Source organism: Misgurnus anguillicaudatus, chromosome 13 (assembly GCF_027580225.2).
Source record: "Misgurnus anguillicaudatus chromosome 13, ASM2758022v2, whole genome shotgun sequence".
Classification (NCBI taxonomy): domain Eukaryota; kingdom Metazoa; phylum Chordata; class Actinopteri; order Cypriniformes; family Cobitidae; genus Misgurnus; species Misgurnus anguillicaudatus.
In genome coordinates, this window is record NC_073349.2 from 24,436,373 (window position 1) to 24,448,728 (window position 12,356).

The following is a 12,356-nucleotide window of genomic DNA, read 5'->3' on the forward strand; positions in this document are numbered from 1 at the left end:
GTTGTTTTTTTGCTTGTTATATAAATAAACTATGTTTAAAGAACTTTGTTGTTATTTATTCTTAGCGGAGTTTACTGGAAGTTACGTGTGGACCACGGCAGCCACTTGTTTATGTTGTTACTGCTGAAACCGTCTATAGTCACAGAAATTTGTGAGTCTTTTCTGTGAAACTGACACATTTTTCCGCCTTTTTGTATGAACATGTCACGTATTTCTGTTTATGTGTTACTGTCACGTATTTGTTACTCAACTGTTTTGTCCTATTTTCAAACCATTGATGCTTCAGTTTAGGGTTAGATTTGGTGTTTGCGTTACAATGTCACTTTAAGTATTGGTTTATACCTTTATTTCATGATTTATTTTTTATATTTTATGATTTTCAAACTATTGTCGCCTGGCATTAGGGTTAGAGTTGGGTTTGGATAAGGATGTCATTTTATGTAAATCTAACCCTAAACCGAAATAACAATGGTAAAAAAATAAGACAAAACAGTTGAGTAACAAATACGTGACAATGACACGTAAAAAGAAATATGTGACATGTTCACGCAAAAGGCGGAAAAACGTGGCAGTGTCACGGAAAAGACTCACAAATTTACGTGACTATAGGTACTTCATTTCATGATACTGATGTCATTCATGGTTTTGGAACAAAATGAGGAACATATAACTTTTTATATGCATAAGTTAAGTATTATATGTAACCCTGTTTGTCAAAACCCAGCTAAAGTCATTTTTGTGTAATTGACTGTTTTCTACATAAAATCATCCTATATGTAATGTAAAGAACATTCAGTGAAAAATAACCTTGTTATCTTTAATATTGACTTAGTAAAGTCATGTCGGTAATCGAAATCAAACTTTAATATAGGTCACACATGCTTATTCTTATTTCTAATATTTAATATTATATTTCACTCATTCATTTTGCAGACACTTTTATCCAACATGATTACAAATGAAACAGTGGTATACTATATAAAGCAACACCCTGACATGTTTGTAAGAAAAATGACCCGTACCTAACCCAACGCATAATAATTAGCATTTCACATACCATTCGCACATCTGTAAACCAGTCAAGCAAGTTGTATTCGAAAGACAAAGAGTGAATCTCTAAACTAGTTTCTCTCTATCTCACAAACCTGCGGTGTCAAACATTCCTCCCGAATTCCTGTGTGAATCATAATTACGTTATGGTTGATAATTTGTCTTAGGTAAGCTGTAGGCAGGTGCCAGAGATCATGTGCAGTACAGGCGTCAAATGCCACACATGGCGGCATTAGTCTGGAATGTCTTCTAGCATTCTTTAGCCCTTGGTGCCTTTGTTAGATCAGGCTTAATGCTTTTACGATTGGACCGAATGCAGGTTCATAAGATTTTTTGATTTTAAGATCATAAGATGGCTACTTTGAATTGCAAATAAATATAATAGTGCAACTCTTCTCAATAAGTCATTATGGTTTGGGATGAGCTTGGTAGTCATATGCTGAGAGTTAGGATAGAAAATTATCAAAATACAGTTAAATAATTTCAAGTTGTTTATAAGTTATGTCAGCAAAATATTAGTTTAGTCAAAAACTTACATTTGTAGGTTTAATTGACTTGCATAACTATTTTGCATGCAGGACTGCAACATTTTTTTCCAGTGTAGCAGTAATAACCATTCTTCAGTCTCTCATATATCCTCATACGCTTTATCTCTCTTTGTTTTCTCACAGACTCCTCTGCCAGAAACCGTGGAGACACAAGACACCATTAAACAGGTATGATTGTCTGCGTTTTGTGTTTATTATCCATTCGGACGTCTTCTTATAAGCTCCACTAACTTCATGTAATAATGTTCATAGAAGCAGAAAATTAAACCTACATCGGCTATATGACATTAAGTATCTGTTTAGCCGTAAGCTGGGTTTTATCTCATGGCGCTGACCTCTATGTGTTAGTAATGTTATGCTCAGACTATTGAACCTCTCTAATAATGAAAATCTAAATATAGCTCAAAGCACAACATCAAAAGTGAAGCTGATGGAGTCTGTTCACCCCCACCCCTCCCAAAATGCATATATCACATTATTCTGTAATATAGTTAATAAAGCATCCATAATTGTTTATGCTTTCAGCCTAAATTTAGAAAGTACAGATTTTTCAGAGGACTGCATGCATATTTTATTAATGCTACTTCACCGATCCTTCATAACTATTTCACAGCCCCAGGAAGAGATTTTTAACACAGTGGTGTCACCATCTATCTGCTCATGTGATGCCTTTTATGATCATGTGAGTCTGTGCGATGTAGCTGTACTGGCTTTACTTACAGCATATATACGGTAAATCGACTTTAACGTTAAACTAGGTCAGTAGATCTGTATCTGACCCTAACCCGTATCCCCAGATTTATCTGTTGATCTCAAAACTGTTACTCACTTGCTACTGATAAGTAAGACAAGAGTAAACATCTGGAAGGTTATTGTTCCATTCATTGTATCATATATAGAGCTACCTTACCCAGTCAAACCTCAAATGGTTTAGTTTAGCATACTTAAAAACCAGGCTTGCTGTAACTGCTGCGATGGTTACCATAACCACCTACCTCCTGTCCACTCACGACTCACCACTGTCTGCACTTGTGTTACGGTCTGTGATGTGATTTAAAGGAATAGTTCACCCAAAAATAAAAATTCTGTCATCATTTACACACCCTCACATTGTTGCTAACCTGTATACATTTCTTTGTTCTGCTGAACATGAATATATTTAAAGAATGTTTACATGTAAACAGATCTGGGGCACCATTGACTTCTATAGTATATTTTTATCCTACAATGGAAGTCAATGGTGCCCCATCTGCTTGGTTACAAAAATCTTAATTTGTGTCAAGCAGAACCAAGAAATACAAGTTTGAAACAAACTGAGGGTGTGTAAATGATGACACATTTTTTATTTTTGGGTAAAAATATGCCTTTAACACCTAGAAAGGGAACCATCCCAAAAATGTGAAACATAAAGCTGAAATGGCGCTTATGAGGTTTTAGGCAAACATCTGGGCTTGTGTATTTACGTTTGGTCTGTGTGTGATGGGAAAAACACAATATTGCCAAGGATTTTATCTGGCTTATCGAGGATCTGGAAGGCTGGTTCATGTGTGGAATGCTCTCAGCACCTGAAGTGGTATTTGGTGGGCACTGTGATTTTTCAAGTGCGTTTCTCAGAGTGAAAAGAGACAGGCTCTTATTTTTAAACAAGTGAATACTGATAACGTCCCTTATCATAGCTGTTAAAAGCATGGCATTTATTTTTGCCAAATGCAGAAATGTAAATGTATTTCCTACAACAGGGGTTTTCAAACTGGGGGCCGCAAGATGGTGCCAGGGGGGTCCCAGTTTTATGACATTTTATAAAATACATTCATTTATCATGAATTCTGTGTAAATAAACCTAAAAAAAATAATAAGCCAACTAACCAACAGCACTACTAGGTATACTTTTATATGTTTTGTTTAATTAAAATATTACATTTTAAAACTGTTTTTGTCATAAATTTTATTTCGGGGGGCCGCAAAAAAATGCACTGTACACAAGGGGGGTCGCACGCTGAAAAAGTTTGGGAACCACTGTCCTACAACACTGGGTTTGTTATAACCTAACTATTAAACTTTGAAACCTGTTCTGAATCTTTTGTGCTGCAGACATGAACGATATCTTAAAGCATATCAACTACAACTAAGTAAACAACTCATACTGCACACAACCTACATCTAGTGTATTTTTACAGGACAGGAAGAGATACTAGGCAGCATCTAGCGCGTCAAATCTGGTTGTCTCAGTTTCTGATTCAAGTGGGCTTTTTATAATAATAATCTGTCCTGAGAGACTGCCGTATTTCTGCTACAACTCCATGTGTAGTATGAAATGAAGCCTGTTGCTTGGCTCACCACGGTCACAGCATCACAACAACAACCTCCGCTGTTAACGTCGCCCACAGATGGAAAACGCAACCTGTTTCCTCCCCATGACACACGGGAGGCCGAATCTCTGCCTTTCGCTACTTCACGTGGGTGACTAACAGTTTGTATACAAAGGAGGCACAATCACCGCCTGTGCACCGCAGTGAGGTTATTTGTGTTACTCGATAGGGCGAGGCTGTATTGTTTGGGGGTGGGGGACGTTCATTACTGTCGTTAAGTATCAGGTGCAACTTTATAGCCACGCATTTTGCACATTGATATTGTATAATATAAGTGCTATTCAAACTCTTGCATTGTTTTAAGCAACTGTTTGCATAGCAATCCGGCTCAGGCTTGAACAATGCCACCCATTCCCTTTAGACAAACTCATAGTCATATGAAGACGTCACATGTGCGCTTGTTCTGTGACCTGTATTAGTTTGGTTGGCCCTCTTTTGCGCTCCTTAAACAAACCTGAGAGATTTATTAAGGATGTATTTACTGTAAGAACATGCAATGACCCAAAAAGTATTAGGTCACATTGTCAAGTACAATAATATTAAAACATTATTGGGCGGTTTCCAGACTAAAATGCATGTTTGAGGTACTTTAATTTCGAAACAAGCTTGTACTGACATATTTTAACATATATCAGTGCCATTGTTTTGTCTCAAGATGCACACAAGTATAGTTTTTTGTAAGATTTGTTTGTAAAAAGGCCTAGAGTCCTGGATAAATCTAAACCCTGTCTGGGAAGCCGCCCCTATGTGTGCTTTAAGGGTCCACTGTTAAGTATTAAAATATTAATAAAAATATTAGTTGACTCAAAATAAAAGTTGTGTAAAAATGATTGTGTCAACTAATATTTTTAAGTTAACCAACTTTGGTTCACTGTATATTTCGAGAGTCCATCTTCGACACAAAAAAGGTACAAAAGCTGTCATTGGGACAGTGCCTTTGGTTGTCATATGTACCAATTATCTACAGATATGATAGCAATATTTACCTCTGAGGTACCAATATGCACCCTTTGGGTACAAAGGTGTACATTTAAAGCCCCAGTAGCAGCTGCTGTACCTTTTCTTGTGAGTAATGCTTTAAGTAATATGATGATAATATGATAATCATTTCTAATAAGAGGAAGGAAAATGACTGTGGAACTTTTGAGTCTTGCCTTGTGCATACAACAATAATTTGTAAATTCAATAATAAGGTTGATATTATGATATATGACGGTGTGTTTACCAGGCACAGTTACAGTAATCGTTGAACAGTTGCCATGTTTTTGTTGTCCTGTGTATCCTGTGATACACCTAATCTCAGGTGTACAAAACGGTAAAACCTGTGCTCTACAAAGAGGTACCATAATTATTCCCCATGAGACTACAGAATGGTGGGAAAGTACTGCTAACTACCGTTCCCATCTATACCCCTGATCTCCGGGGACCGAGCTATGACAGGAGAGAGATTTACACACCCCGGGTCTGTAGACGCTGTGTCTGGGCACACGCAGTGTAAAATGAGTTTGATGGAAAGCTCTGTACAAGTCTCATATGAGATGGGCTAGATGTAGGTTGACCACATTTACCAGTATTGTGCTCCTTTTCTTGGCTGAAGCAAGATAGTAACACTAACTACCACAATAACAGTCAACAAGAGAATAGCTGTGCAGAATACATTCTTAAAAGTGAAGGAGTGTCATGATGCCAAAGAAGAACCTTTCTTGCCTAAATGGTTCTATGAAGCACCTTTAACATCCAAAGAACCTTTCTGTTTAAAAAAAGGGGTCTTTGTGGTAAAGAAAGGTCCTTAAGATAATAAAAATGTAAGAAAGAAATGGTTCTTTAAGGAACCAAAAATGCTGCTTCTGTGGACTGTAATTGTTGGTTCAACTTAAAAAGTAAGTTACCTGGTTGCCTTAAACTTTTAAGTTAATTCAACTTAGAAATATTAGTTACCAACTACAAAAAAAAGAAAAATGTTGTGTCAACTAATATTTTAACGTAACTTACTATTCAAACGCGAGTAACGCGCATGCATTTTCATATTTAATGAATTTCCTACTGTCGATTCAAACACGAGGTTTGAGCAGTGACACCCATGTGTTTTCATATTTAACGAATTTTCTACTGACGATTCAATCGCGGGTTTTGAGCAGTGACGCTCATGTGTTTTCATATTTAACGAATTTCCTACCGATGATTCAAATGCTAGTTTTGAGCAGTGCATGTGTTTTTATATTTAACGAATTTCCTACCGATGATTCAAATGTGAGTTTTGAGCATTGACGCGCATGTGTTTTCATATTTAACGAATTTTCTACTGACGATTCAATCGCGGGTTTTGAGCATTGACGCTCATGTGTTTTCATATTTAACGAATTTCCTACCGATGATTTAAATGTGAGTTTTGAGCATTGACTCGCATGTGTTTTCATATTTAACGAATTTCCCACTGACAATTCAAACGCAAGTTTTGAGCAGTGTAGAGTAGCGCTTGTTTGTCGTTTTTACGATTACAAATGCATACATGGTTTTATGTTTTAGTATCCTTACCAATCTGTTACGTTCAGCTCACATCGCGCTGGTAAAGTTGATCAATCAGCTTTCATATTTAACGAATTTCCTAATGATGATTCAAACGCTAGTTTTGAGCAGTGACGCTCCTGTGTTTTCATATTTAACGAATTTCCTACTGATGATTCAAACGCTAGTTTTGAGCATTGACGCACATGTGTTTTCATATTTAACGAATTTCCTACTGATGATTCAAACGCTAGTTTTGAGCAGTGACGCTCCTGTGTTTTCATATTTAACGAATTTCCTACCGATGATTCAAACGTGAGTTTTGAGCAGGGACGCGCATAGGTTTTCATATTTAATGAATTTCCTACTGACGTTTCAAACGCGAGTTTTGAGCAGTGTAGAGTAGAGCTTGATGTTTGTCGCTTTTACGATCACAAATGCATACATGGTTTTATGTTTTAGTATCCTTACCAATCTGTTACGTTCAGCTCACATCGCGCTGGTAAAGTTTATCAATCAGCTTAGCATCTTTGTTTTCTGGGTCAGATTCAGGCTCATATTGATAAGTAAATACGATAGATCTCCTGGCTTTCACTATTGCTTTGGGAGCTCATCTTTCAAAACGTGGTAAGGAGCATCACATTTCCGTTTACGTAATTTAAGTATTAGGCCAATCACAATGCACTGGATAGCTGGCCAATTGGTTCACACCGTGCTTTCTCAGAACGATGATCTTTGTACAAAACGGCATTAGTTCTCTTTGTATCACCTCTCAAATATGAGTAAAAAAAAAAAAAAATTTTGAGCAAAAAACTGAGATAAGTCCATTCTTGTGAAGGACTTTTGCTAGAGATCAGATGCAGAGCAATTCTCAAAACTTATACTGACATACAGCTGTTTGCCCTAGGGCGATACTTCCGTGTTTTATACGTTTTTATAAATAATAGCGGTATTGCGGATTGACGAGATAACTTGTCAATGGCAGGGAAAGAGTTAAGCACCTTTATTTTTAAGAATCTAGATCTACAATTTATAATCAAGGTAATAACAGAGTCCAAAATTAACACTCACTAAATGTGAGGAAAAGTTGGCTTCAGCCAGTGAATACAGTTTTAATGGAGAGTTACTGGGCAGCCGGTTGACCATTTTTTCAGGAGTGGCAACAAATGTAAGGTTTAAATCACACTGTGAGGGACTATAAAACAAAAGTAAAAAGAAAAAAAGAAAAAAGAAAACAAATGACTGGCAGAAAGTGTATTCCACATTAAATATGCACTCTAAAAGTGCCCAGCGTTGATTCATAAAGGGACAAACCCAGTCACTGGGTTACATTAACCCAGAATTTTTTTATATCTGACCCAACAATGGGTTTAAACAACCCCACGTACATTTAAAACCTGGATGGGCCGGCACAGTGGCTAGCACTGTTTGATTCACAGCACGGTTTGAGCCCTCATGTTCTCCCTGTGTCAGCGTGGATTTACTCCGGGTACTCCGGTTTCCTCCCACCGGCCAAAAATTTGCTCCATCCCCAAACTTTGTATGAATTAACTTGTGTATGAAATAACCAGTTCTCGCCATGAATATAGCCATAAATGCTGAAATGGCATGAAGAACAAAGAAAGAAAGAAACCTGGAGTTTTGGGAAATATTTACTGTACAGTTCTGTCCTTGTCTTGAAAAGTGTGCCTGGGTAGGGTGCTAAAGCATACCAACAGTCCTGCAGGACCTTCTTTGGACTAAAAAGCAAGGTCAGCCGATCCTTTATGGGTCAGAAGCCAATTACCTCACCACGACTGACCGACCAGACCACATCACCGCCCTCAGCAACAACCACAACAAATAGTGCGAGAGAGAATGAGCGAGAAACGAACCTTGAGACTTTATCCCTGGACAAACATAGCAAACAAATAAAAGTTACGCCCTTCCATAAAATCACAAAACTAAAGAATGAGAGAACTGGGGCAAACGTGCAATTCCTGAGCTGCCACAGGCTATAAAAGTGATGAAAATGGATAAAAATCTCACAGACTTGAACCGAAAGAGGGACCACAGCCTCTTGAAATGCATGGACCAGAAAGAAAGCAATTTAAAAGCAATCACTCAGAACAATTTAGCAACACCACATGCAAGCTGCACACTAACTATTTTTGTAACTACTTTCCTGTGAGTTACCTACCCATGTTTGTCTCCAGAATGTTTGATTTCTACAATGCACTAAAGCAGTTTCCATCACCATTTGATCGCAAAGTTGGCACTGAGGAAACCTACAGCTGCATAGCAACCACAGTGGCATGCTTCAGTAACTTTACTGTATAAACCACGGCTTCAGTTAATAGGGTCGCGTTTGGTCTGTTTGGGAGCTGCTGTGGTACGCGGCAGGTCTGCGGGAGGTTTAACTGAACGCAGGGTGGGAAAGAAAGGTTATGGAATGCCGGGAGGGGAGGGAAGAATAAAAACACGGAGAAAGCAGGAGTGTATAAAAACAAAGTGAGATGATAGAAGATAAACATAAGAGCAACAGCTTCCATATGGGGGTGGAGTGTGAACAGTAGCGATCTTCAGTTTTGTAAATTCATTTCGGTGGAGGAGGTGTTGGAGAATGTGGTGTCGAGTGGATAGTACACACTCTCACTTCACACACCTACTACCTCATGTTATTAATGACATTGTGCTTCTATACTGTTAATGTATAGTGGAAGCCAAAAATATAACACCATTAGAGAAAATGCTTTAAAGGTGCAATGTGTAATTTTTAGAAGGATCTTTTGACAGAAATGCAATATAATATACAAAACTATATTATCAGGTGTGTATAAAGACCTTTTTGTAATGAACCATTATGTTTTTATTATCTTAGAATGAGACGTTTTTATCTACATACACAGAGGGTCCCCTTACGCGGAAGTCGCCGTTTTGTGCTGCCATTTTTCTACAGAAGCCCTTAACGGACAAACTTTTTTACTAAGTTGTCTCCGTCAATTACATGTTTTTTTCGGTGGCGGCTACCATAGCTTCTCAATACTTTTCAAAAGCGAGGGGTGAGCAGTGGACTAAGCCATTGGTTGTAATTCACAACCTCACCACTGGATGCCGCTAAAATTTACACACTGCACCTTTAAGATTGCATGGTTTTCTAATTAAAAACATTTAGCAGTTTTCATTACATTGTGTAAAAATTTGAGGAAATACAGTACTTTTTTTTTATTTTAATTTCAGTCTTAGAATTTGGTTTGTATCCCATTTGCTTTGATGAAAATATGTGCCGTCATATTCTCTGAAAGTTTGTTTAAATTGGAGCCCAGATTATAAATGTTGTCTTGGTTTTTTTGAGCCCACCATATTTTTAAAGGGAGCTTTGTGTAAAAAAAAAACATCCTTTTAAGGCTCTTATCTGCTCTAAAGTGTTTAAAGCTTTCCTCTATGAATTAATATTTTTGTTTTACTTATATTTTTATGTTTTTGTGCTTAATTTGTACTTTTAATGTTTTCCTGAATTTGTTTGTAAATTTTCATAATCTGATTTTGATAAAAAAAAAGCATTTAAAGTATTAAACTTTGTCATTATTTACTCACCCTCATGTGATTTGAACCCACAATGTCTTATATTGTTTTTCTGAACACAAAAAGTTATTTTTTTGCAGAAGTTTTGTTTAGGGTTTTCTGGTGACTATGAAGTGGTTGGTGGCCACCTCGGTCACCATCCACTGCCTTAGTACAACCAAAAGAGCAATGTTTATCCAATGTTCATGCACTTTTTCCTATCCATCATCTCTTTTTCTCTCTTCCATTCAGTTTTTGTCCGAGCGAATCCTGAAAGCCGCACGGATGGTGTACAACGCACTGATGGAGCGTAACCCGGGCCTCATAAGAGACAGAAAGCACCACCTCAAGACCTACAGGTGCATCTTTCACTACATATCACATGTGCTCGTGCCCAACATGCTATATTCATGGAAGTGACAAAAATGCATCAAATGCATTCTAGGAAATCATTTTGTGTCCATGACAGTAACAAATGAACTTCCAATTAAGTAAATTTAAGCAAATGTATTTCTCTGGTTTGCATCGCAGACAATGCTGCAGCGGGAAGGAGCTTGTTGATTGGTTGATGAAACTGAATGAATGTTTCCAGTCTCGGACTCAAGCAGTGGGAATGTGGCAGGTTTTGGTGGATGAGGGCATTCTCGGTCACGGTGAATATAAACATCAATTTCTTTAGATATCTATACTAGTTTTGCATTATAAAAATGCTGGGTTGTTTTTAACCCATGCTGGGTAAATATTGGACAAAACACACCGCTTGTCTAGGGGTGCACCGATAAACGCTGAAATACACTAATAATACGTGGCCCATAACTATTCTGAATCGCACAGCCGATTTTTTTCACATCTATTTCATGTACTACAGCTTTTGATCAGTGGGTCCTTTTGATCTGAAATCACTGTTAGTTTGAGTCGTTTATAACATGCATTTGAAAAAGCAACACTCATCAAACATAATCATTATACATATTCTTTATTATCATGAAACTACCTGAAAAGGTTTGAAGAACAGCAATAAAAATATATCCTTAAGCCATTTCCTGGAGCTGCGTGTGTATGGTTCTTCGTCTGCAGCGCATATTGAGTTTCTGCACGAGAGCGCCCTCTCTGGCTTTTCGATGTAGCGGCATTTCACTGTAATTCATTGAGAAGCATAGCAAGCATCATCGGCCGATATATTGTATATATAGTTGGGTAGTTGGGTTAAAACAACCCAGCATTGGGTAATTTTTAACCCAATATTTACCCAGCATGGGTTTAAAAACCACCTAGCATTTTTTTAGAGCGTGCATGCTGAAAAAACCCGTAAAAATAACTACAAGAACATTACAATTATATTACACTGAATGATACATATATTCCATGCTAAAATACCATGTTATTACCATAAAAACCTGTCTATGGTGGTATAATAATATTTACATTTTTGCGACTTACACCAGTAACATATTGACTAACTGATGATCCATGTGTCTTTGTCACAATGTGCAGTAAAACAGGAGGTAAACTTCCACGACAAAGACACGCAATTTTATCGCTTCATGGAGACAGAATTTGACCTCAACTCCACCAACAATGAAAAAGACTCAAAGGAAGAGGAACTTCAAGAAAGTTTATCACTGCTGGTCCAGATGGGTCCAGATGCTCTTCTGACTATGATACTGCGAAAATGGTAAGACATAAACAATTATACCAGACCAGAAAGAATAACATACTAATATTATATAGACGGTTTCAGCAGTAACAACATAAACAAGCGGCTTTCGTGGTCAACACGTAACTTCCGGTAAACTCTGCTAAGAATAAAACAACAAAGTCCTTTTAAAGTAGTTTATTTATATAACAAGCAAAATAAACAACACGTAGATTACCTAGGAAACAAAAACAGAATCAAACAGAAACCAGAAGTAAAGTTTGGAATCATGACGCGATTACGTGTCTGGACGGATGTGTAGTGGTCTGACTAGTTGCTATACTGAACTTTGAACAAATACCTCGTCGAAAATAACAAATGTTTGTTTTCTAGGTGATCTACGTGTTGTTTATTTTGCTTGTTATATAAATAAACTACTTTAAAAGGTCTTTGTTGTTATTTATTCCTAGCGGAGTTTACCGGAAGTTACGTGTTGACCACGAAAGCCGCTTGTTTATGTTGTTACTGCTGAAACCGTCTATACAGGGCAGATGAAAAAGGTGAAGTGTGTCATCACCGAACGAAACTCCAAAAATAAAAACAGTGGCCGCTTTTATAAACTAGTTTATAATTTATTAGACTAGTCTTACAAGTTAGTCATCATTTATTTTTCTTTAAAACTGATTATATATACATAAAAATGTA

General features: G+C 37.2%; 1 protein-coding gene and 1 long non-coding RNA gene across 4 annotated transcripts in view; one reads left to right on the forward strand and one right to left on the reverse strand.

Moving 5' to 3' along the window:
* rapgef3 (Rap guanine nucleotide exchange factor (GEF) 3) overlaps window positions 1-12,356 on the forward strand; it is a 59,034-nt gene that overhangs the window by 13,892 nt on the left and 32,786 nt on the right. For both annotated transcript variants that reach the window (XM_073875458.1, XM_073875457.1), the window contains 4 exons: window positions 1,722-1,766; window positions 10,268-10,374; window positions 10,547-10,668; window positions 11,510-11,690. In XM_073875458.1, the coding sequence (XP_073731559.1) occupies window positions 1,722-1,766; window positions 10,268-10,374; window positions 10,547-10,668; window positions 11,510-11,690 (455 nt within the window). The remainder of the gene's footprint in view (window positions 1-1,721; window positions 1,767-10,267; window positions 10,375-10,546; window positions 10,669-11,509; window positions 11,691-12,356) is intronic.
* The window catches only part of LOC129430872 (uncharacterized), a 50,443-nt gene that overhangs the window by 6,175 nt on the left and 31,912 nt on the right, over window positions 1-12,356 (reverse strand). The window lies entirely within an intron of this gene.